Below are 25,547 nucleotides of genomic sequence, written 5' to 3'. Positions count from 1 at the left end.
AGGTTTGTGGACGTGTTGTGGTCATAGCATTTGCGTAGCATGGCAAAATTACATATCAGGAGTGAGGTGCATTTAAGTACCTGCCCTGCAGATGCCTGTATTGCACCAATCCCTCTTCAGTTAGTCTTTGTGCATTGCTACAAGCTACATACTCTTTCTCGCCTCCTCACCATCTGTAAATATAGTCTATGATAAATAAATACTAAAGCCACAGAGCAGGGGTCTGGGTGTGGAGAGAGCATTCAGTCCTTCTCAGCCTGTCCTCCTTCCCCTCCCTTTCTCCCTGTGCTCTGGTTTGGGTCCATGCAGCCGCCATAGAGAAAGTGAAGCATCTGCAGCTTCCACAGCACGGGTAGGGGGGGGGGAGGGGAGGGGAGGGGGGGGGAAGCACAGCACAGAGCACATACGCACACATCTGAGGAAGAATGCTATGTGATCTCCAAAGCTTTGGCGACTTCTTAGGCTGATCTGATACTGAACCTGCCAAGATCCCAGGAACAAATGGATTCAGTCCTACGGCCTGTCTGCTGGTGAGATGTTGGACTCGGAGAGGACAGCGCCAGGGGCTGAAGGGGCAATGGAAATGCAGGTGAGCTGACTAGCTAGAGAAGAGAGGGTTTACTACCCTGCTGGGCATCTCCTGCCCCTTCCATTGGGTCTCTGAGAGAGGGGGAAAGAAGGATGTTTCAGTGTTTCAGTATATTTGATCTACCTCAAATCACATAAATGTGTAAGCCTGTACAGAATAAAGAAACAGAAAAAAAAAACCCAAGCAGCCAGCTGTAAAGTCATAGACTGCAGAGAAATTGTTACACAGAGAATACAGCCAGACAAGAGGCAAAAGAGAGAAAGCAGGATGGCAGGGAGCAAGACCAGTGTACACGTGCAATAGAAAGGTGACAGATTTGCAACTAGAAAGAAAGCTGAGGGTTTGTCTTCTGGTGTGGTAGAAACCCCTTTGAGCTACTTGTGAAATTTATGCCAATATCTTATGAGACAGTCTTCATGTTTCTCCTTGCATAGTGTAAGAATATAAACAGCCTTCACCTTTTAAAATTGTTCTTTCTAAGCCAGCAGGTTTACAAATACCACTGCTAAGTACATGACTCATGATGGAACTTGGAGACCAACAGCCCAGGTATACGTATGAGATGATGAACAAACAGCAGGCCAAGCACAAACCCGAGTCGATGAGCAGCCCCATGGGTGAGTGAGGGCCTTACAGTTGGGAAAAAAAATAATCCACTTAAGTTTTGACATTTATTATATCACTGGCCAAGGAAACTCACTAGTTTGCAGTGGCCCAGTCTCTGAATAAATAAATAAAGCTCCTAGCTGCTAAAAACATAGAATTTCTCCAGACCCACAAGATCTTTCCTTAAGAAAGATAGAGACTCTGAAGCTGGGGGAAGAGACAGAGGCAGTAGAACACCTTTATGTTTCTGGGTTCCAAGCTCTGCCAAAAGCTCCCACCAGCTCTGCCGAAACCCCCACTCCCAGCCAGTTCTACCCAAACCTCACACCAGCTCTGCCCAAACTCTTGCTCACAGCAAGCTCTTGCCCAAACTTTGCCCCTAGTTCCCTTCTCCCATTCCTAATCCCCAACTGTGTTATCTTTATGCCCCCTCCTCCTTATCCCAGCATCAGACTTCCTCTGCCACCCCACTGTTTACCAGCATAAAGCCCCATTTTACCATCCCCAGCCTTGCATCAGCCCCCAGCCCCTTTTCCCAGCCTCAGACCCTACATCAGGCCCATCTCCAAGCCACAGCTCTCTTCTACCACCTGCCCCACAAGTCAGTCTCAGCCTCTGTATCAGAACATCACCCCTCCTCCGTAGTCTAGTATTCCCCCCCTCCACTCCCCCATAGTCTAATATTTTCCCCTTTTTTTCCCCCTTGATCTAGTGTTTTCCCTCTCTCTCCCCCATCCACTTCCCCCAGTGGTCCAGCTTCTTCTCCTCTCTCCCCTTCCATGTGCCTCTCCCTGTGGTTCAACATCTCCCACTCTTTCCTCTTCAATACCCTGTGGTCCAGCATCTCCCTCCCCCTTCTCCATGGTCCAGTATCTCCCCTGCTCTCTCTTTCCCTTCCTCAGTGGTTCAGTATCTCCCCATCTCTCCCCTTCCTCACCTGTGCTCCAGGATTCACTCCTCTCTTACACACTGTACTCAAATCTCAGTCCCTGTTGCAGCTACGACAGTGCTAGCAGCAAAAGTACAAATTAAGGGGCCACAGAACTTTGGCATTCAGGTGCTCTGTAAGGCTCTGCCTTCCACATCCCCCTGGCAGCAGTAGCTCCCCTGAAACAGCAGACTTGTGAAACAGTTGCCCCTGTTGGAAATGTTCGGTGCTCTTCCACAATACAAGATTCTATGGTTGAGCTAAATATTGCTTTTTTGATAATTATTTTCAGTGGGACATTACCCGATATATCCTTTTCATGTGAACCTTTATATGACATTTTATCTATGTTGTTAGAAATTTTCATAGTTCTGTGTGTTATGAAGATTGATAAGTTACTCTATAGAAAAGAGTTATTTTGTATTTCAAAGTGGATTTGTTTTTCTTACCGATGATAGAGAGGCTCCAGCCTTATGCCATGTTTGTTGGCTGAGAGCATTTTTTTTCCCCGAGGTCTTTTTATCCACTTTTTAAAAAAAATTTTAATTGACGGTATGAGTTATTGACACTAGTAACCCTATAACACTAATTTGGTGCTGAATTTGGTTTTGATTTTCTGATTTCAATGACCCCCAGTATTGACGGGATAAAATTGACGTCAGGAAATGCCAGAGAGGTAAATTCCTAGAGAAAATAAATTACAGTATTGCTTCATGGAGTAGGTGGTTCAGGAACTGACAAGACTGGGAGTTATTTTAGATCTAGCCCTTAATGGAATGTAGAACTTGATGCGAGCAGTAATGGTGTTAGGGCTGCATAGTAATATGATCATGATCACAATTTGAGTTAATAACTAGAGTGAAGATACTAAGGAAATCTATTGCCTTAGCGAGTAAATTTGAAAAGGGAAACTATGATAAAATAAGGAAAATGGTTTGAAAAAAAGCTAAAAGGAGCAGCTGCAAGGTTACAGGCCCTGTTTACTAAGCAGCGCTAAGGGCATATTAGCATTTTTAGCACACACTAGTGATTAGCACACGCTAAACACTAAGTTGACCATAGGAACATATGGGTGACTCTAGCGCTTAGCGCATTCTAATTTTAGTGCACACTAAAAACGCTAGCACGACTTAGTAAACAGGGCCCTAAGAGTTTAAATCAGGCATGGACATTGTTAAAAAAAATACCATCTTGGAAGCCCAGACCAGATGCATTCCACATATAAAAAAAGTTGGAAAGAAGGTTAAATAACAGCTGGCATGGTTAAAAGGTGAGGTAAAAGGGGCTATTAGAGACAAAAGAGCATCTTTCAAAAAAAATGGAAAGATGATCCAAAGAAAGAAAACAGGAAGTAGTATAAGCACTGGCAAGTTAGATGCAAAGCAATGATAAAGAAGCTTGTTGTATAGGCAAAAAATTACAGTAAAACATTTTTTAGGTACATTAAAAGCTGAAAGTCTATGAGAGAGTCACTTGGACTGTTAGATCATCAAGGAGTAAAAAAAAGCACTCATGAAGGACAAGGCCATAGTGGAGAGGCTAAATGAATTCTTTGCTTTGGTCTTTACTGAGAAGGATGTAAAGAAGCAACCCATACTAGTAATGGTATTTATAAGTGATGACAAAGACGAACTAAAACAAATCTCAGTGAACCTGGAAGATGTAATAAGCTAAATCAACATGCTAAAGAGCAGAAAATCACCTAAACCAGATGGTATATACCCCAGAGTACTGAGGCCCTGATGCTGAAAACTCCAGCGCTGTTCCAAATAGTGCTATAAAAATACTACAGGAACAGCACAGAAGAACAATGCCATAATACTCAATGCTAATTAGATGCAAATATAGGCACATTCATAGTGTTAAGCATTAGGGAGTTCGGCGGGAGGATTGTGCTTGGCGCATGCACAGAAGACTTCTGTGGTAAGCTTGGCTCCTGTGCACATGCGCCTGGTAAAACCCAAACGTAAAGCACACATTGGCGTCTGTTTTCTGTGGCCTAAATACAAGCATTTTAATTTTGTTTTAGCTTGGATGCTTATATTTAGACATAGAAAACAGACGCCAATGTGTGCTTTCATTTGAGTCTGCTATTTCTCACGACCAGTGTATAAGGGCTTGCGCGAGCTTCCTTCTGCTTCCAAAAGCAATCAAAACTGGTAGATTTTGCAGAAAGAAGCATGAGAGAAACATGAGAATCATGAGAAATCCTCTCTTCCAACATTCTAATGTGTGCTCTGACCTGACATTATTTTCTGCAGTGGTAAGGCAGTTTTGTTTCAGTTGCTGTTTTCTGAGCATTGGGGAGGAACTCAAAATGACCTCATTAACATGAGCATGACTACATTAGCATGCTACTTGCGCTGTTTGTCTGCGCCCTCGTTTGTTCCCACGCTTTGGGTCTCTGAACATTCTGTGCTGGTAAATGCAGGTGCTAGTACGGCGCTAATGGCCTCTGGCACCCGCATTTACTTTTGAGCATCAGGGCCTCAGTAATCTGTGACCTGTTATTAAATTGTCCATGATACCTGAATACTGTAAGGTGGCCAATGTAATGACAATTTTTAAAAAGTTTTTTGGGGTGATCTGGGAAACTACAGACCGGTAAGCCTGACATCAGTGCTAGGCAAAATGGTAGAAACTATTTTTTAAAATGCTTTATTTATTCAAAGGTAAGACAGTACAACGTAATAAACAGCAAGATACCAGAAAGAACATATCCGAGACATGTTTACCGGAAAAATACAACAAAACAAACTTCCCCATTGAAGGGAAATCTTGCCTCACCAATCTATTACATTTCTTTGAAGAGGTGAACAAACATGTGGATAAAGGTGAGCCGGTTGATATTGTGTATCTGGATTTTCAAAAGGCATTTGACAAAGTACCTCATGAAAGACACCAGAAGAAATTGGAGAGTCATTGGGATAGGAGGTAGTGTCCTATTGTGGATTAAAAATTGTTAAAAGATAGAAAACAGAGAGTAGGGTTAAATGGTCAGTATTCTCAGTGGAGAAGGGTAGTTAGTGGGGTTCCCCAGGAGGTCTGTGCTGGGACAGCTGCTTTTTAACATATTTATAAATGATCTAGAGATGAAGTAACTAGTGAGGTAATTAAATTTGCTGATGACACAAAGTTATTCAAAGTTGTTAAATTGCAAGAGGATTGTGAAAAATTACAGGAGGACCTTATGAGACTGGGCGTCTAAATGGCAGATGACGTTTAATGTGAGCAGGTGCAAAGGAATGCATGTGGGAAATAGAAATCCGAATTATAGCTACGTAATGCAAGGTTCCACATTAGAAGTCACCAAGCAAGAAAGGGATCTAGGTGTGGTCGTTGATGGTATGTTGAAACCTTCTGCTCAGTGTGCTGCGGTGGCTAAGAAAGCAAATAGAATGTTAGGTATTATTAGGAAAGGAATGGAAAACAAAAATGAGGACATTATAATGCCTTTGTATCGCTCCATGGTGCGACTGCACCTCGAATATTGTGTTCAATTCTGGTCACCACATCTCAAAAAGATATGGAAGGGCATAATCAAAAGGGACACCCAAGTTTTGCTGAGGACGTCGTCGCAAAACGTCCCGATGAAGGGGCGTGGACGTCCATCTTTCGTTTCGATAATACGGTCGGGGACGCCCAAATCCTGAAATTTAGGTCATCCTTAGAGATGGTCGTCCTAGACTTTCTGATTTTCGGCGATAATGGAAACCAAGGATGCCCATCTCAGAAATGACCAAATGCAAGCCCTTTGGTCATGGGAGGAGCCAGCATTCATAGTGCACTGGTCCCCCTGACATGCCAGGACACCAACCGGGCACCCTAGGGGGCACTGCAGTGGACTTTAGAAATTGCTCCCAGGTACATAGCTCCCTTACCTTGTGTGCTGAGCCCCCCAAACCCCCACCCCAAACCCACTACCCACAACTGTACACCACTACCATAGCCCTAAGGGGTCAATGGGGGCACCTAGATGTGGGTACAGTGGGTTTGTGGTGGGTTTTGGAGGGCTCACATTTACCACCACAAGTGTAACAGGTAGGGGGAGGGGGATGGGCCTGGGACCGCCTGCCTAAAGTGCACTGCACCCACTAAAACGCCTCCAGGGACCTGCATACTGCTGTGATGGACCTGAGTATGACATTTGAGGCTGGCATAGAGGCTGGCAATATTTTTAAAGATTTTTTTGAGGGTGGGATGGGGTTAGTGACCACTGGGGAAGTAAGGGGAGGTCATCCCCAATTCTCTCTGGTGGTCATCTGGTCAGTTCGGGCACCTTTTTGTGCCTTGGTCGTAAGAAAAACAAGACCAGGTAAAGTCGTCCAGGGACGCCCTTTTTTTTTCCATTATGGGTCGAGGATGTCCATGTGTTAGGCACGCCCAAGTCCCGCCTTCACTATGCCTGCAACACGCCCCCGTCCCTGCGATGGAAAGCAGTTGGGGACGTCTAAAATTGACTTTCAATTATACCGATTTGGGCGACCCTGTGAGAAAGACGCCCATCTTCCGATTTGTGTCGAAAGATGGGCGTCCTCTTTCGAAAATGAGCCTGATAGTGGAATTAGAAAAGGTACAGAGAAGGGTGACGGAAATGATAAAGGGGATGGGATGACTTCCCTATGAGGAAAGGCTGAAGCGGCTAGGGCTCTTCAGCTTAGAGAAAAGAGGGCTGAGGGGAGATATGATAGAGGTATATAAAATAATGAGTGGAGTGGAACGGGTAGACATGAATCGTTTGTTTACTATTTCCAAAAATACTAGGTCTAGGGGGCATGCGATGAAGCTACAAAGTAGTAAATTTAAAACGAATCAGAGAAACATTTTCTTCACTCAACATGTAATTAAACTCTGGAATTCGTTGCCAGAGAATGTAGTAAAAGCAGTTAGCTTAGTGGGGTTTAAAAAAGGTTTGTATATCTTCCTAAAAGAAAGCAATTATTAAAATGGACCTGGGAAAATCCACTGCTTATGTCTAGGATAAGCAGCATAAAATGTATTGTACTGTTTTTGGACCTTTCCAGGTACTTGTGACCTGGATTGGCCACTGTTGGAAACAGGACACTGGGCTTGATGGACCTTCGGCCTGTCCCAGTATGGCAACATATGTATTTATATTGTGTGCAATTCTGGTTGTCACATCTCTAAAAAGATATACTGGAATTGGAAAAGGTACAGAGAAAGGTGACCAAAATGAAAGGTAGAGAGAAGGGTGACCAAAATGAATAAGGGGATGTAATGACTCAAATTAGGAAAGGCTAAAGATGTTAGGGCTCTTCAGCTTGGAGAACAGACGGCTGAGGGGAGATATGATAGAAGTCTATACAATCCTGAATTTTTATTTATTTTAGTTACATTTGTACCCTGCGCTTTCCCACTCATGGCAGGCTCAATGCGGCTTACATGGGGCAATGGAGGGTTAAGTGAGTTGCCCAGAGTCACAAGGAGCTGCCTGTGCCTGAAGTGGGAATTGAACTCAGTTCCTCAGTTCTCCAGGACCAAAGTCCACCACCCTAACCACTAGGCCACTGCTTTCCCCTGGGATCAGTATCATGGAATCTTGCTACTTTTTGGGACTCAGCCACGTATTTGTGACCTGGATTGGCCATTGTTGGAAATAGGATACTAGACTAGATGGACCTTTGGTCTGACCCAGTAGGGCAACTCTTATGTTCTTCTGTGACTCTGTGGGTGTGCTGAGAAAAGAAGTAAATGGGAACCACGGCAGGAGCCCACAAATGTACGTTTGCCTAGAGCCTAGTATTAATCTGCCCCTGGGAACTTTCTTTCCCAGACTGCACAATGATGGTTCTGCTGCAGACTATAAGAAACGCAGCCACATTTTCAGTGGTTCCTCCCCACCAGGCTTTCCTGCTGTTCAGAATCTCCTCATCTTCTGCTCTGCTAGGAAGGTGGGAGGAATAAGGAGAAGAAGAAGAAGAAAGAAAGAACGGAAGGAAGGGCCTGGAACCAGCATATCTGGAGGCCTAGATTGCTAAGCCATGTATGCGAAAGGTTAATCAGTTCACTCCCCTTGATGGCAGCTCAACACCAGCTCTCCCTGCTGCTGCCAAACCTGTTTGTTTGTTTGTTACATTTCTATCCCACATTTGGCTCAATGTGGCTTACATAGTACCAGAGAGGTGTCTGCAGACTCCTGTGAGAACAAATACAAAGTGATGTTATGGTAAGGTAAAGTTCATTTCTCCGAGGACAAGCAGGCTGCTTGTTCTCACTGATGGGTGACGTCCACGGCAGCCCCTCCAATCGGAAACTTCACTAGCAAAGTCCTTTGCTAGCCCTCGCGCGCCCGCGCGCACCGCGCATGCGCGGCCGTCTTCCCGCCCGAAACCGGCTCGAGCCGGCCAGTCTTCTTTTGTCCGCACTCGGTACGGTCGTGTTTTCGCCGTGTCGAGCCCCGGAAAGTCGACCTCGCGCGTCCAATTTGTTTTGAACGTGTTTTTTTCCTTCGGGAAAGCTTTGCCTAGTCGGGAAGTGCTCCGGAAACCCCCCGCCGGGTTTCGTGTAAATCCTCCCCGTACTTCCAGCTTTTTTGCCCCGGTAAGTTTTCTTTCGTCGTCGGGGTAGGCCTCTTTTCGGCCTCGGTCGAGATTTTTTCTCCCTCTAAATTTTTGGTGCTTCAAATTTCGCCATTTCGGCTTTTGATTTCGCCGGCGTGATTTTTCCGCCCATGACATCGAAGCCTTCCAGCGGCTTCAAGAAGTGCACCCAGTGCGCCCGGGTTATCTCGCTCACTGATCGACACTCGTCGTGTCTTCAGTGTCTGGGGGCCGAGCACCGCCCTCAGAACTGTAGTCTGTGTTCCCTGCTTCAAAGGCGGACTCAGGTAGCGAGACTAGCCCAGTGGAACGTGTTGTTCTCGGGCTCTTCGTCGGCATCGGCACCGGGATCTTCGAGTGCATCGACGTCGTCAGCGTCCAGACCATCTTCCTCGGCCTGCCCCTGCATCGAGTGCATCGAGGCATCGGGCCTCTGCATCGGCGCCGAGACATCGGATAGCTGCATCGACGTCGGTGGTACCAGGACCTCGTCTGCTGATGTCGTCGGACGGTGGTGCATCGGGTGGAGTGCAGGTGAGGGCTGTCCATTCCCCTGCTGGTGGCGGTGAGCCCTCGGGTGGGTCTCCTCCTACCCTGAGGGCTCCTGCGGTACAGCCCCCCCCGAGATCGACCTTCTTCAGTCTCGGCCCCGAGGAAGCGACGGATGGATTCGACGTCCTCCTCGTCGGTGCCGGGGAGCTCCGGTGACATGCTTCGGAAGAAATCGAAGAAGCATCGACACCGGTCTCCTCCCCGTGTCGGCACCGAGAGCTCTGGGTCGCCGAGGGATTCGGCACCCAGCAGGCATCGGCACCGAGAGGACCGCTCACCCTCTGTTCAGGAGGTGTCGATGCGCTCCGCTCTGGACAGCCCGGAACAGCCTCCACGCCCGGAACAGGTACTGACGTCGACGCCTGCATCGACCTCTCAGCCTTTCTCTGCAGCCGCTCTAAACGAGAGCCTCCGGGCCGTTCTCCCAGAGATTCTGGGAGAGCTGTTGCGCCCTACCCCTCCGGTACCGGCGGTGCTTGCGCCACCGGTACCGTCGAGCGTGGCGCCGGCTGGCCCATCGCCCAGGTTGAGGTCCCCGACGTCGGTACCGCGTGCGGTGCCGACCGCGGCCACCTCCCAGGAAGGCTCCCCGACTACGTCGGCGGAGGGAGCTTCGCCGATGCGGGCGAGGGAGTCTACCTCTCGACGCCCCCATCGTGGACGGGGTTCCACGGAGTCGAGTAGGGCGAGGTTGCAGACACAGGTCCGTGAACTTGTGTCTGACACCGAGGGTGAGGCCTCGTGGGAGGAAGAGGAAGATCCCAGATATTTCTCTGACGAGGAGTCTGAGGGTCTTCCGTCTGATCCCACTCCCTCTCCTGAGAGACAGCTTTCTCCTCCCGAGAGTCTGTCTTTTGCCTCCTTTGTCCGGGAGATGTCTACGGCCATCCCCTTCCCGGTGGTTGTGGAGGACGAGCCCAGGGCTGAAATGTTTGAGCTCCTGGACTATCCTTCTCCACCTAAGGAAGCGTCCACTGTTCCCTTGCACCATGTCCTGAAGAAGACATTGCTTGCGAACTGGACCAAGCCATTAACTAATCCCCACATTCCCAAGAAGATCGAGTCCCAGTACCGGATCCATGGGGACCCAGAGCTGATGCGCACTCAGTTGCCTCATGACTCTGGAGTTGTGGATTTGGCCCTAAAGAAGGCTAAGAGTTCTAGGGAACATGCTTCGGCGCCCCCGGGCAAGGACGCTAGAACCTTAGACTCCTTTGGGAGGAAGGCCTACCATTCCTCTATGCTCGTGTCCAAGATCCAGTCTTACCAGCTCTACACGAGCATACACATGCGGAATAATGTGCGGCAGTTGGCGGGCTTGGTTGATGCTCTTCCCCCTGAGCAAGCCAAGCCTTTTCAGGAGGTGGTCAGGCAGCTGAAGGCGTGCAGAAAATTCCTGGCCAGAGGAGTTTATGACACTTTTGATGTTGCGTCCAGGGCCGCTGCTCAAGGTGTGGTGATGCGCAGGCTCTCATGGCTGCGTGCCGCCGACCTGGAGAATAGACTCCAGCAGCGGATTGCGGACTCGCCTTGCCGTGCGGATAACATTTTTGGCGAAAAAGTCGAGCAGGTGGTAGAGTCTCTCCACCAGCGGGACACCGCATTCGACAAGTTCGCCCGCCGGCAGCCTTCAGCTTCTACCTCTACAGGTAGACGATTTTTCGGGGGAAGGAAGACTGTTCCCTATACTTCTGGCAAGCGTAGGTACAATCCTCCTTCCCGACAGCCTGCGGCCCAGGCTAAGCCCCAGCGCGCTCGCTCTCGTCAGCAGCGTGCGACTCAGCAAGGCCCCGCGGCTCCCCAGCAAAAGCAAGGGGCGAGCTTTTGACTGGCTCCAGCAGAGCATAGCCGACATCCAAGTGTCAGTGCCGGGCGACCTGCCGGTCGGAGGGAGGTTGAAAGCTTTTCACCAAAGGTGGCCTCTCATAACCTCCGATCAGTGGGTTCTCCAAATAGTCCGGCAAGGATACACCCTCAATTTGGCTTCAAAACCTCCAAATTGTCCACCGGGAGCTCAGTCCTACAGCTTCCAGCACAAGCAGGTACTTGCAGAGGAACTCTCCGCCCTTCTCAGCGCCAATGCGGTCGAGCCCGTGCCATCCGGGCAAGAAGGGCTGGGATTCTATTCCAGGTACTTCCTTGTGGAAAAGAAAACAGGGGGGATGCGTCCCATCCTAGACCTAAGGGCCCTGAACAAATATCTCGTAAAAGAAAAGTTCAGGATGCTTTCCCTGGGCACCCTTCTCCCCATGATTCAGCAAAACGATTGGCTATGCTCTCTGGACTTGAAGGATGCCTACACACACATCCCGATACTGCCAGCTCACAGACAGTATCTGCGATTTCAGCTGGGCACACGCCACTTCCAGTACTGTGTGCTACCCTTTGGGCTCGCCTCTGCGCCCAGGGTGTTCACAAAGTGCCTAGCTGTGGTAGCAGCGGCGCTTCGCAGGCTGGGGGTGCACGTGTTCCCATATCTCGACGATTGGCTGGTGAAGAACACATCCGAGGCAGGAGCCCTGCAGTCCATGCAGATGACTATTCGCCTCCTGGAGCTACTGGGGTTTGTGATAAATTACCCAAAGTCCCATCTTCTCCCAGTGCAGAAACTCGAATTCATCGGAGCCCTGCTGGATTCTCGGACGGCTCGCGCCTATCTCCCAGAGGCGAGGGCCAACAACTTGTTGTCCCTCGTCTCGCGGGTGCGAGCGTCCCAGCAGATCACAGCTCGGCAGATGTTGAGATTGCTGGGCCACATGGCCTCCACAGTTCATGTGACTCCCATGGCCCGCCTTCACATGAGATCTGCTCAATGGACCCTAGCCTCCCAGTGGTATCAGGCCGCCGGGGGTCTAGAGGACGTGATCCACCTGTCCACGAGTTTTCTCGAATCCCTGTATTGGTGGACGATTTGCTCCAATTTGACTCTGGGACGTCCCTTCCAAATTCCTCAGCCACAAAAAGTGCTGACCACGGATGCGTCTCTCCTGGGATGGGGAGCTCATGTCGATGGGCTTCACACCCAAGGAAGGTGGTCCCTCCAAGAAAGCGATCTACAGATCAATCTTCTGGAGTTGCGAGCGATCTGGAACGCTCTGAAGGCTTTCAGAGATCGGCTGTCCCACCAAATTATCCAAATTCAGACAGACAATCAGGTTGCCATGTACTATGTCAACAAGCAGGGGGGCACCGGATCTCGCCCCCTGTGTCAGGAAGCCGTCAGCATGTGGCTCTGGGCTCGCCGTCAAGGCATGGTGCTCCAAGCCACATATCTGGCAGGCGTAAACAACAGTCTGGCCGACAGGTTGAGCAGGATTATGCAACCTCACGAGTGGTCGCTCAATTCCCGTGTGGTGCGACAGATCTTCCAGGCGTGGGGCACCCCCCTGGTGGATCTCTTCGCATCTCAAGTGAACCACAAGGTCCCTCAGTTCTGTTCCAGGCTTCAGGCCCACGGCAGACTGGCGTCGGATGCCTTCCTCCTGGATTGGGGGGAAGGTCTGCTGTATGCTTATCCTCCCATTCCTCTGGTGGGGAAGACTTTGTTGAAACTCAAGCAAGACCGAGGCACCATGATTCTGATTGCTCCCTTTTGGCCGCGTCAGATCTGGTTCCCTCTTCTTCTGGAGTTATCCTCCGAAGAACCGTGGAGATTGGAGTGTTTTCCGACCCTCATCACGCAGGACGAAGGGGCTCTTCTGCATCCCAACCTCCAGTCCCTGGCTCTCACGGCCTGGATGTTGAGGGCGTAGACTTTGCCTCTTTGGGTCTGCCAGAGGGTGTCTCCCGCATCTTGCTTGCTTCCAGGAAAGACTCCACTAAGAGAAGTTACTTCTTTCATTGGAGGAGGTTTGCCGTCTGGTGTGACAGCAAGGCCCTAGATCCTCGCTCTTGTCCTACACAGACCCTGCTTGAATACCTTCTCCACTTGTCTGAGTCTGGTCTGAAGACCAACTCCGTAAGGGTTCACCTTAGTGCAATCAGTGCATACCATTACCAAGTGGAAGGTAAGCCGATCTCAGGACAGCCTTTAGTTGTTCGCTTCATGAGAGGTTTGCTTTTGTCAAAGCCCCCTGTCAAGCCTCCTACAGTGTCATGGGATCTCAATGTCGTTCTCACCCAGCTGATGAAACCTCCTTTCGAGCCACTGAATTCCTGCCATCCGAAGTACTTGACCTGGAAGGTCATTTTCTTGGTGGCAGTTACTTCGGCTCGTAGAGTCAGTGAGCTTCAGGCCCTGGTAGCCCAGGCCCCTTACACCAAATTTCATCACAACAGAGTAGTCCTCCGCACTCACCCTAAGTTTCTGCCAAAGGTCGTGTCGGAGTTCCATCTGAACCAGTCAATTGTCTTGCCAACATTCTTTCCCCGTCCTCATTCCTGCCCTGCTGAACGTCAGCTGCACACATTGGACTGCAAGAGAGCATTGGCCTTCTATCTGGAGCGGACACAGCCCCACAGACAGTCCGCCCAACTGTTTGTTTCTTTTGATCCCAACAAGAGGGGAGTGGCTGTAGGGAAACGCACCATATCCAATTGGCTAGCAGATTGCATTTCCTTCACTTACGCCCAGGCTGGGCTGGCTCTTGAGGGTCATGTCACGGCTCATAATGTTAGAGCCATGGCTGCGTCGGTAGCCCACTTGAAGTCAGCCACCATGGAGGAAATTTGCAAAGCTGCGACGTGGTCATCTGTCCACACATTCACATCTCATTACTGCCTGCAGCAGGATACCCGACGCGACAGTCGGTTCGGGCAGTCAGTTCTTCAGAACCTGTTTGGGCTTTAGGATCCAACTCCACCCCCCGAGGGCCCTGTTTGTTCTGTTCCAGGCTACACTCTCAGTTAGTTGGTAAATTTTTTAGGTCAATCTCAGTTATGTCCTCGCCGTTGCGAGGCCCAATTGACCAATGTTGTTGTTTTGAGTGAGCCTGGGGGCTAGGGATACCCCATCAGTGAGAACAAGCAGCCTGCTTGTCCTCGGAGAAAGCGAATGCTACATACCTGTAGAAGGTATTCTCCGAGGACAGCAGGCTGATTGTTCTCACAAACCCGCCCGCCTCCCCTTTGGAGTTGTGTCTTCCCTTGAAGTGTATTGTCTTGCTACATACTGGACTGGCCGGCTCGAGCCGGTTTCGGGCGGGAAGACGGCCGCGCATGCGCGGTGCGCGCGGGCGCGCGAGGGCTAGCAAAGGACTTTGCTAGTGAAGTTTCCGATTGGAGGGGCTGCCGTGGACGTCACCCATCAGTGAGAACAATCAGCCTGCTGTCCTCGGAGAATACCTTCTACAGGTATGTAGCATTCGCTATGGCATGGCCACACTGGGGAAACGTACATCAGAAGAGTTGAGTTTTGTCCATTACGTGCTTTAGTTTTGTTATGTTGCAGGGATCTGGCATTTACATTGGATCGGTGGGGTATGCCTTTTTGAACAGGTTAGTTTTTAGTGATTTCCGGAAGTTTAGGTGGTCGTACGTCGTTTTCAAGGCTTTTGGTAGTGTGTTCCACAATTGTGTGCTTATGTAGGAAAAGCTAGATGCGTAAGTTATTTTTATTTTATTTATTGCATTTGTATCCCACATTTTCCCACCTATTTGCAGGCTCAATGTAGCTTACATAGTTTTGTTAACATTGTCATTTCAGAATATCAGATACAGTTAGTATTGTGCAGAGATTAAGTACGGGAAGAAAGAAGAAGGGAGGAAGGGAGTGATTAGGGTAATTATAGAAGGTGGGGTTTCAGAACTGAGTGGGTTGGTGAGGTGGATTACTGAGGCTATCGGTTCTCGTTGTAGGCTTTGTTGAAGAAATATGTCTTCAGAGATTTGCGAAAGATAGTTGTTTCGTCGATCGTTTTCAGGTCTGTAGGTAGTGCATTCCATAACTGCGTGCTCATGTAAGAGAAGGTAGTGGCATGCATCAGCTTGTATTTTAGTCCTTTACAGCTGGGGAAGTGCAGGTTGAGAAATTTGCGGGATGATCTTGTGGCATTTCTGGGAGGTAGGTCCACGAGGTTTAGCATGTAGATTGGGGCGTCTGCGTGAATGATTTTGTGTACAATCGTGCAGATCTTGAATGCAATGCGTTCCTTAAGTGGGAGCCAGTGAAGTTTCTCTCTTAAGGGTTTTGCACTTTCATATTTAGTTTTTCCAAATATGGTGGCAGTATTCTGGGCAGTTTGGAGTTTTTTGATAGTCTGTTCTTTACAGCCAGCGTACAGTGCATTGCAGTAGTCCAGATGACTTATTACCATTGACTTTACTAGGGTACGGAAGATGTTTCTCGGGAAGAACGGTTTTATTCTTTTGAGTTTCCACATGGAGTAGAACATCTTTTTCGTCGTGTTTTTCACGTGGGCATCAAGAGTGAGGTTTCGATCAATGGTGACTCCAAGAATTTTCAAGTTTTGTGAGACAGGAAGAGAACAGTATGGTGTGATTATGGTGGAGAAATTTTTTGTGTTATGTTGTGAGGTGAGTACAAGACATTGTGTTTTTTCTGCGTTAAGTTTTAGTTGGAATGCATCTGCCCATGTGTGCATTGTTTGGAGGCTTTGGTTGATCTCGTTGGTGATTTCATTTAGATCATGTTTGAACGGGATGTAAATTGTGACATCATCTGCATATATGTAGGGGTTGAGGTTTTGATAGGCTAGAAGTTTGGCTAAAGGTATCATCATTAGGTTGAATAAGGTTGGTGAGAGGGGGGATCCTTGGGGGACTCCACATTCAGGTGTCCATGGGGGTGATCTGTCCGTGTTCATTTTTACTTGGTATGATCTTGTGGTCAGGAATCCTTTGAACCATTTGAGAACTGTGCCTCCTACTCCGAAGTATTCTAGTATATGTAATAGTATTTCATGATTAACCATGTCAAAGGCACTGGACATGTCAAATTGTAGGAGGAGTATGTTGTTGCCAGTTGCAATTGCTTGTTTGAATGAGTTCATTGAGGACACTAGATCAGTTCGGTGCTGTGGTTTAACCGAAATCCTGATTGAGATTCGTGCAGAATTGAGTGTTTATTTAGGTATTCATTTATTTAGTGTTTATTTAGGTATTCAATAAGTTGTTTCATCACTATGCCTTCCATGAGTTTGGTTATAAGTGGAATAGATGCTACTGGGCGATAGTTGGTTAGGTCCATTGTGCTTTTCTTAGCATCTTTCAGTAGCGGAGTAAGTAGGATGTTTCCTTTATCCGTGGGAAAGAGTCTGTTTTGAAGTCTGTGATTTATGAGGTTCGTGAGGTCTGTTTTGAATTGTTTGGGTGCGGATCTTATTAGACTATTAGGGCAAATGTCTAATTTGCATTGCGATTTGGCGTATTTTCCAAGCCAATGTGAGATTTCATTTGATGAGAGTGTGTCAAAGTTGGTCCATGATCGATCTGCTGGGCATTCCCCGGGTTTTGGGTCTAGACATTCAAGGATATTTGTGTAATCCATTTTATTGGTAGGTATCATGAGTCGGAGCTTTAGGATTTTTTCCTTGAAGTAATTTGCAAGATTGGTTGCTGATGGGGTATCTGTGTTGTTGGAGGTAGCCATAGTAGTATTTAGGAGATTGTTTACGAGTGAGAAGAGTTTGTGTGTATCCTTGTAGTTTGGTCCTATTTTGGTTTTGTAATACGTTGATTTGTATTTAAGTTCTTTGCAGCTTGGGTAGTGCAGATTTAGGTATGATCGTGCTGATTCTGATGTGTTTCTAGTTGGTAAGTCGATCAAGTCTGTTATGTATCCTGGGGCTTCACCGTAGACAATTTTGTGGACCAGGGTGCAGATTTTGAAGGCAATGCATTCTTTGATTGGGAGCCAGTGTAGTTTTTCACGGAGGGGTTTTGCGCTTTCAAATCACGTTTTTCCAAATATAAACCTAGCTGCAGTGTTTTGAGCGGTCTGGAGTTTCTTTAATGTTTGTTCTTTGCATCCTGCATAAATGGAATGTAAGTCAGTCTCTGTGCACTCCCTGGGGCTTCAGGATTGGGGGAAGGGTATATATGGGTGCTCCCCACTTCAGGACTACAGGATCAGGGTGTACATGTGAGAGGCAAAGAGGGGGATGGGGAGACGAGGGAATGAAAGGAGCGGAAGGGAGAGTTAGAGGAAAAGGAAGGAGGTGAGAGGAGATGGAAAAGGAAAATGGATAAGAAAGGGGAAAGGGGGTGAGAGTGTATAACAGGGGCGTATCTGAGGTTCGGCGGTAGGGGGGGCAGGGGCTAGAGTGAAGGGGCACATTATAACCCCCCCCCTACCACCGCCGCCCCCCCCCGCCGCCGTCGTCGTCAATCCTCCCCCCTACCGCCATTAACCCTCCCCCGCCTACCGCCAACCCTTTCCCCGCCTACCGCCGTCACCTACTCCCGAGGTCCGCTCCTGCCGGTTTTTTAAACTATTACTTCAGCTGGCGGGGGACCCCAACCCCCGCCAGCCCAGCTGAGGTCTTCTTTAACTTCTTCATCCTTGTGCTGTTAAAGCTGCATGATGCATCCTTCCAGTTGGACGGAGTTTGACGTCGCAGCACGTTGACGTCCGTACAACGTGCGGCGGTAGGCGGGGAAAGGGTTGGCGGTAGGCGGGGGAGGGTTAACGGCGGTAGGGGGGTCCAGGGCGAAATCTGCGGGGGCCCAGGCCCTGGTGTATAAGTGGGAATTAGTGTGCCACATACACACTTCACCTTCCTTCCACTCCCAGTCTCTTCTGGAGGCAGATGGGAGATAGGTTATCTGCCATACTCCTGGAAACTCTGGGGTAGATGCATCAAGCAAACGTAAAAAAATCAGAAACGTAAAAACCTTTACCGAATCTCAAATAACGAAGCATGCTCCAAAAACACAGCCCCAAAAAGTTTGGTGCGGTATCGGAAAGAACGATGCACTAATCCCCGTCGGTAATCGGCTCGTAAAGCATGCGCAAAGCATGCTTTTTCTTCCTGTGTCCGCCCTCCTCTGACGTCAGTTATCTACGTAGATAGCTGACGTCAGAGGAGGGCGGACACAGGAAGAAAAAGGAGACATCGGAGGAAACATAAGAGCTACAGAATAGCTGATCCATCCTGTGCAGCGCCTTCAAACATAGGTGAGAAGCGCTGCACCGGCCATTATGGTGGAGGGGGGGTCCGGTGGGGGGGGGGGGGAGCGGCGGGGACGAAATCGGGGGGGGGGGGGGCACGGAGGTGGAGGAGGGCAGGAAGCGGAGCATTGCCGACTAAAGAAGAGAGACACAGGAAGGGAGGGGGAGCCCAGCAACTGCAAAGGTTTCATTTTTAAAAGCTTTTGCCCCCTCCCGATCCTTTTTTAATTTAGTTTCCTTTTTTATTTTAGGCACAGGGAAGCAGGGAGCCACTTTTCTTTTAAAACTTGCCAGCAATTTGGTTTTTCATCGTGCAGGGGGCAGTGGGGAGATGACAGCTCAGGCTTTAACGACAGGTCTGAGCTGACGTTAAATTTCTGGTGGTAAGTGAATCGTTGCTATCGTCGGTATGGTTAGTGCATTCTGAATTGTCTACATTTCAATGGTAGTTTCTCATTTGCATTCCAGTTTCGTTAGCTGCTACTGCCGTCGAAAAATAGGCTTTAGTGCATGGAAAGGATAGGAAATTCTTCCTTAAGGGCTCATTTAACGATGAAAAACGTTTAGTGCATCTGGGCCTCTGTCCCTTCCTCCAGCATTTTGTCTCATCAAAAAGAATGTAATCCTTCTTTCATCAGCAAATTCAGATGGGCTCAGCAGACTGTCTTTCAAGAACACTCCCCTGCTGGCCCTCTCTGTGATTTAAATTGTCATTATCTAGGCTTCCACATAAAAAAAAATTTAGGGAGGCCCTGGCCTAAATGGATGGAAATTGCATGGCCATAGAAGGCATTATCTTATTGTAAATTTTTAAGTAGAAAAAAAACATCAAATAAAATACAGTGAGAATATCTTATCTGTAGGTTTGCTGTACACATAGGAAGTATTTCCTTTCCACAGGAATACTGTATTTCTGTGTTAGGGTTGTTATGACAGTGAGTTGTTCATTGTCACTAAATATTTAATTTTAATATTTCAGAAGACCTATCACACAAGGAAAATGGCGAGTCATATCAGGCAAAGGAGAGTGAGGATGGGCAGTACCGGATTCTATCTGTCTCTGGCTGTCACAGGAGCTGGAGGGCCCCAACAAGGCGCCGAAGAACAGAACCTACCAAAGAACGGCTCTACAAGTGCACAGACTGTGAAAAGAGATTCCTTTACCCCTCCAAGTTGGCCACCCATCGCTGGACACATTCATCAGAGCGGCCGTACAAATGCAGTGAGTGTCCCAAGAGCTTCAGTTACCCTTCCAAGCTGGCTGCGCACCGCCAGACCCACACGGGTGAGAGGCCATACACATGCAGCCAGTGCCAGAAGGGCTTCAGTCACCGTTCCAAGTTAGCCGCCCACCACTGGATCCATACCAAACAGCGGCCCTACAAATGCAGCGAGTGTCCCAAAAGCTTCTGCTATCCCTCGAAGCTGGCCGTCCACCGCCAGACACACACGGGCGAGAGGCCCTATACATGCAGCCAGTGTGAGAAGAGTTTCTGCTACCCTTCCAAGTTGGCTGCCCACAAGCAGATCCACATGGTGGTGGCAGCAGCAGGAGGGGCACCCTTCCCTTGCACCGAGTGTGGGAAGAGTTTTCGACAACTCAGAAATTTGCAGCTGCATCAGCGGAACCATAAGGGGGAGAATCTTGGGGAAGGAGAGAAGGGATTTGAAAGCCAAGAGGGACTAAGGGCTCACTAAGGCATATATTTCAAGAGAAATTAATAACTATATAGGAAACAGGAGAACAGCATGAGAAGGAGTGCTGACATTTCACTGCAGCATCTGAAGTACGAGTGAGACTCCTCCGCAGTGTATGAGGACAGGGGTGAGAAAAATTAGTGAGATTCCACTACAGGTCTGGAATGAGTGACATTCCATTGCAGAATATGAGGTCAGTGAGGTGAGGAATGAGCAGGGCCAGCCCTACCGGTGAGGGGCTGTTTTTCACGCATGGCACTGCCTTTAGGCCCCTACTGATACTAAATGATGCTCCACAATGAATCTCTGCACATGGCTCTTCATCCCTCAGGAGCCCTGTGGGTTGCTTTTTGAAATGAGTAAGACTACCTCGCAGCATGTGAGGTCAGCAATGGGAGAAATTAGTGAGACAGCATCATGGTGTGCGAGGTCATTGATGGAAAGAATAAATGAGACTCCATCGTAGCTTGTGAGGTCAGTGATGGGAGGAATAAGTGAGACTCAAGCATGTGAGGTCAGTGATGGGAGGAATGAGTGAGACTCCATTGTGGCATGTGAGGTCAGTGATGGAAGAAATGAGTGAGACTCCCTTATGGCATGTGAGGTCATTGATGGGAAGAATAAATGAGACTCCATTGCAACTAGTGTGGCCAGTGATGGGAAGAATAAGTGAGACTCCCTTGCAGCGTGTGAGGTCAGTGATGTGAGAAATGAGTGAGACTCCCTCATAGCTATGAGGTCAGTGTTGGGAGGAGTGAATGTGATGCCACCGCAATGTGTGAGGTCAGTGATGGGAGGAATGAGTGAGTCCCCATCACAGCATGTAAGATAAGTGATGGGAGACATGAGTAAGACTCCCTCATGGCGTGTGATGTCGATGATGGGAAGAATAATTGAGACTCCATTGCAGTTTGTGAGGTCAGTGATGGGAGGAATAAGTGAGACTCCCTTGTGGTGTGCGAGGTCAGTGATGAGAGAAATGAGTGAGACTCCTTCATGGCATATGAGGTCAGTGATGGGAGGAGTGAATGAGACACCATCGCATGTGTTGTGTGAGGTCAGTGATGGGAGGAATGAGTGAGACTCCCTTGTGGCATGTGAGATCAGTGATTGGAGAAAAGGGTGAGACTCCATTATGGCGTGGAGGTCAGTCATGGAAAGAATAAATGAGACTCCATTGAAACTGGTGAGGTCAGTGATGGGAGGAATAAGTGAGACTCACTTGCGGTTTGCGAGGTAAGTAATGAAAGAAATGAGTGAGACTTCTTCATGGCATCTGAGGTCAGTGATGGGAGGAGTTAATGAGACGCCTTCGCATTGTGCAAGGTCATTGATCGGAGGAATGAGTGAGACTCCCTTATGGCATGTGAGGTCAGGGATGGGAAGAATAAATGAGACTCCATTGCAGCGTGTGAGGTCAATGATGTGAGAAATGAGTGAGACTCCCTCATAGCTATGAGGTCAGTGTTGGGAGGAGTGAATGAGATGCCATCGCAATGTGCAAGGTCAGTGACGGGAGGAATGAGTAAGACTCCCTCATGATGTGTGATGTCAGTGGTGGGAAGAATAATTGAGACTCTGTTGCAGCTTATGAGGTCAGTGATGGGAGGAATAAGTGAGACTCCCTTGCGGCGTGCGAGGTCAGTGATGGGAGAAATGAGTGAGACTCCTTCATGGAAAATTAGGTCAGTGATGGGAGGAGTGAATGAGACGTCATCGCAGTGTATGAGGTCAGTGATGGGAGGAATGAGTCAGACTCCATCATGGTGTATGAGGTCAAAGATGGTAGGAATGAGTCAGATTCCATCACAGCTTGTGAGGTCAGTGATGGGAGAAATGAGTGAGACTCCCTCATGGTGTGTGATGTCAGTGATGGGAGGAGTAAGTGAGACTCCCTTACAGTGTGTGAGGTCAGTGATGGGAGGAATAAGTGCGACTCCCTTGTGGTGTGCGAGGTCAGTGATGAGAGAAATGAGTGAGACTCCTTCATGGCATATGAGGTCAGTGATGGGAGGAGTGAATGAGACACGATCGCATGTGTTGTGTGAGGTCAGTGATGGGAGGAATGAGTGAGACTCTCTTGTGGCATGTGAGATCAGTGATTGGAGAAAAGGGTGAGACTCCATTATGGCGTGGAGGTCAGTGATGGAAAGAATAAATGAGACTCCATTGAAACTGGTGAGGTCAGTGATGGGAGGAATAAGTGAGACTCACTTGCGGTTTGCGAGGTAAGTAATGAAAGAAATGAGTGAGACTTCTTCATGGCATCTGAGGTCAGTGATGGGAGGAGTGAATGAGACGCCTTCGCAGTGTGCGAGGTCATTGATCGGAGGAATGAGTGAGACTCTCTTATGGCATGTGAGGTCAGTGATGGGAAGAATAAATGAGACTCCATTGCAGCGTGTGAGGTCAGTGATGTGAGAAATGAGTGAGACTCCCTCATAGCTATGAGGTCAGTGTTGCGAGGAGTGAATGAGATGCCATCGCAATGTGCGAGGTCAGTGACGGGAGGAATGAGTAAGACTCCCTCATGATGTGTGATGTCAGTGATGGGAAGAATAATTGAGACTCTGTTGCAGCTTATGAGGTCAGTGATGGGAGGAATAAGTGAGACTCCCTTGCGGCGTCGCAGTGTATGAGGTCAGTGATGGGAGGAATGTGTCAGACTCCATCATGGTGTATGAGGTCAAAGATGGTAGGAATGAGTCAGACTCCATGCTTGTGAGGTCAGTGATGGGAGAAATGAGTGAGACTCCCTCATGGTGTGTGATGTCAGTGATGGGAGGAGTAAGTGAGACTCCCTTACAGTGTGTGAGGTCAGTGATGGGAAGAATGAATGAGACTCCCTTATGGCGTGAGAGATCAGTGATTGGAGGAATAAATGAGACCCCATCATAGAGTGTGAGGTCAGTGATGGGAGGAATGAATGAGACACCATCACCGCATGTGAGGTCAATAATGAGAGGAATGAGTGAGTCTCCCTCACAGCATGTGAGGTCAGGATGGGAGAAATGAGTGAGACTTCATCGTGATGTGTGAGATCAGTGGTGGGAGGAATGAGTAAAATGCCATCGCAATGTGAAAACCTGGAGCTCTTTTATTCTTCTTCCCACCAATCCCTGACTTTCAGCAAGTCCATTATCTTGCCTCTGTTGAATTCCTCTGCTTTTTTTTTTTTTAATCCTTCCATATTCTGTGAAATCTTTAAAGAAGAAAATGAGACCTTCTATTCTGTATCTGTTCCACCCCTGTACCTCAACTGCTGTAGAATCTTCTGTGAGAGAAATTCAGAGATGAGAAACACTGCACCCCCCAGAGCCATGATACAGTAATACCACCTGTGCAAAGCCAAGACTCAAGAGTGACACTAGAAGAGTAACTTGCCACATAACAAAAGCCACAGGTGGAGTACAAGTTCAGGATTGACTAAATGTGCCTCACTGTGGCAGGGGTTATAAAGTGTGGCACGTTGAGGTCCTGTTCCCCTCTAGATTCTTTTCCCTGTGACTCTGCTGTACATAGGCTGCATCCTTCGATGGATAATTTATACTGCAACACAGTATAATTTATACTGCAAAGCTGGGAGTATCACAGAGATGCTTGACTATGAAAGGAAACTCATGGAACATTTCTGTCATACCTCGCTGCAGAATAGGCTGTCATTCCTGCTGAAATCTGTGTTTAACATGGAACAGCAGGTCATTACACTATCCGTCGGTCATTGTGATCCCCACTGGAGGCTCTTTCCCATCTCTCATTGTTTCTAGGCATCCTAAAGAACTTAGAACTGATGGAAAGAATAAAAAGTTTTCTCATGTGTCCTATGACTGATGTTTCTAAGGTTGGTTTTATTTTAGATAGAGCAGTGCTTCTCAACCCAGTCCTCGGGGCACACCCAGCCAGTCAGGTTTTCAGGATCTCCACAGTGAATGAGACAGATTTGCATACACTGCTTCCTAGATATGCAAATCTTGCTCATGCATAATGATTGTGGATATCCTGAATACCTGAGTGGCATAGAGGGGCATAATTGAACAAAAACGTCTATCTCCATGGGCGTTTATCTCCGAGAACGGGTCCGTGAAGGGGCGGACCGAACCGTATTTTCGGAAAAAATAGACGTCCATGTTTTATTCAACAATTTGTGAGCTGGGCGTTTTTGTTTTTCAGTGATAATGGAAAATGAAAGCGCCCAGCTAAAAAACGAATAAATCCAAGGCATTTGTTCATGGGAGGGGCCAGGATTCGTAGTGCACTGGTCCCCCTCACATACAAGGACACCAACCGGGCACCCTAGGGGGCACTTTTACAAAAAAAAAAAAAAAAAGGTAAAAGAGCTCCCATGTGCATAGCACCCTTCCCTTGGGTGTTGAGCCCCCCAAATCCCCCTCAAAACCCACCGCCCACAAGTCTACACCATTACTATAGCCCTAAGGGGTGAAGGGGGGCACCTACATGTGGGTACAGTGGGTTTGGGGGGCGGTTCGGAGGGCTCCCATTTACCAGCACAAGTGTAACAGGTGGGGGTGGGGGGGTGGGCCTGGGTCTACCTGCCTGACGTCCACTGCACCCCCTAGTAACTGCTACAGTGACCTGCATACTGCTGCCAGGGAGGTGGGTATGACATTTGAGGGTGAACATAAAAAGTTGTGAAACGGCATATGTTTGTGGTGGGAGGGGGTTTGTGACCACTGGGGGAGTCAGGGGAGGTCATCCCCGACTCCTTCCAGTGGTCATCTGGTCATTTAGGGCACTTTTGGGGGCCCTATTCGTGGAAAAACAGGATCCAGGAAAAGTGCCCTAAATTCTCGCTAAAAACGCATATTTTTTTTTCATTATCGGCGAAAGGCGCCCATCTCTGATCGGCCGATAACCACGCCCCAGTTCTGCCTTCACCATGCCTTTGACACGCCCCCATCAACTTTGTCCGCATCCGTGAAAACGTCCAAATTCGGCTTTCGATTATACCGCTTTATTCGTTTTTGTGAGATAAACGTCTATCTCCCGATTTGGGTCGCAATAGAGGCGTTTTTCTTTTTCAATTATAAGCTGGATAGTGTGCCCCGAGGACCTGGTTGAGAAGCATTGCAATATAGCATTATTTGCAAAACCTGACTTAAAATAAAATGACACATTACATGGATACAACACCTGCTCCCCTTACTGTACCTGAAATACATATTATGATATATAATTTTGTATTAAGTATATATCACCTGCACTGTTTACTGTCCCTGTTATGCAAGGAATTGCTGTATAATTTTATATTAAGGATATGATACTTGCTTAGAAACATAGAAACATGAGGGCAGATAAAGGCCATATGACCCATCCAGTCTGCCCATCTTCTGTAACCCCTAATTCTTCCTGTTCCTAAGCGATCCCACATGCTTATCCCATGCTTTTTTAAATTCTGGAACAGTACTCGACTCCACCACCTCCACTGGAAGGCCATTCCATGCCTCCACCACCCTTTCTGTGAAATAATACTTCCTTAGGTTACTCCTAAGCCCATTCCCTCTTAACTTTGTCATATGCCCCCTC

At 48.2% G+C, this 25,547-nt stretch overlaps 1 protein-coding gene across 5 annotated transcripts; it reads left to right on the top strand.

Annotated features, from left to right (window-relative positions):
* The first annotated feature begins 408 nt into the window (after nt 1-408).
* ZNF575 (zinc finger protein 575) lies at nt 409-23,789 on the top strand. 5 transcript variants are annotated; one of them, XR_003943221.1, is made up of 5 exons: nt 409-589; nt 1,075-1,206; nt 4,796-4,957; nt 19,285-21,419; nt 21,599-23,789. XR_003943221.1 is itself a non-coding variant. In XM_030213235.1 (4 exons), exons 2-4 carry the CDS (start codon nt 1,110-1,112, stop codon nt 20,001-20,003), a joined length of 978 nt encoding a protein of 325 aa, XP_030069095.1. In that variant the 5' UTR covers nt 409-589; nt 1,075-1,109; the 3' UTR covers nt 20,004-23,789. The 5 variants fall into 5 exon arrangements, 3 of the variants coding, with proteins under 3 accessions (XP_030069095.1, XP_030069096.1, XP_030069097.1); XR_003943222.1 differs by having other exon boundaries at nt 19,285-22,411; nt 22,591-23,789; XM_030213235.1 differs by having other exon boundaries at nt 19,285-23,789.
* Nucleotides 23,790-25,547: the final 1,758 nt, after the last annotated feature.

This window comes from Microcaecilia unicolor, chromosome 8 (genome assembly GCF_901765095.1).
Source record: "Microcaecilia unicolor chromosome 8, aMicUni1.1, whole genome shotgun sequence".
NCBI classification, from domain to species: Eukaryota; Metazoa; Chordata; class Amphibia; order Gymnophiona; family Siphonopidae; genus Microcaecilia; species Microcaecilia unicolor.
This window is presented reverse-complemented; position numbering and strand designations above follow the sequence as displayed.

Coding starts and splice junctions, on each gene's coding strand:
- ZNF575 (XM_030213235.1), top strand. CDS start 1,110: ATGATGGAACTTGGAGACCAACAGCCCAGGTATACGTATGAGATGATG. Junction 1,207..4,795: donor GTCGATGAGCAGCCCCATGG/GTGAGTGAGGGC, acceptor ATTTATTCAAAG/GTAAGACAGTACAACGTAAT. Junction 4,958..19,284: donor GAACAAACATGTGGATAAAG/GTGAGCCGGTTG, acceptor TTAATATTTCAG/AAGACCTATCACACAAGGAA.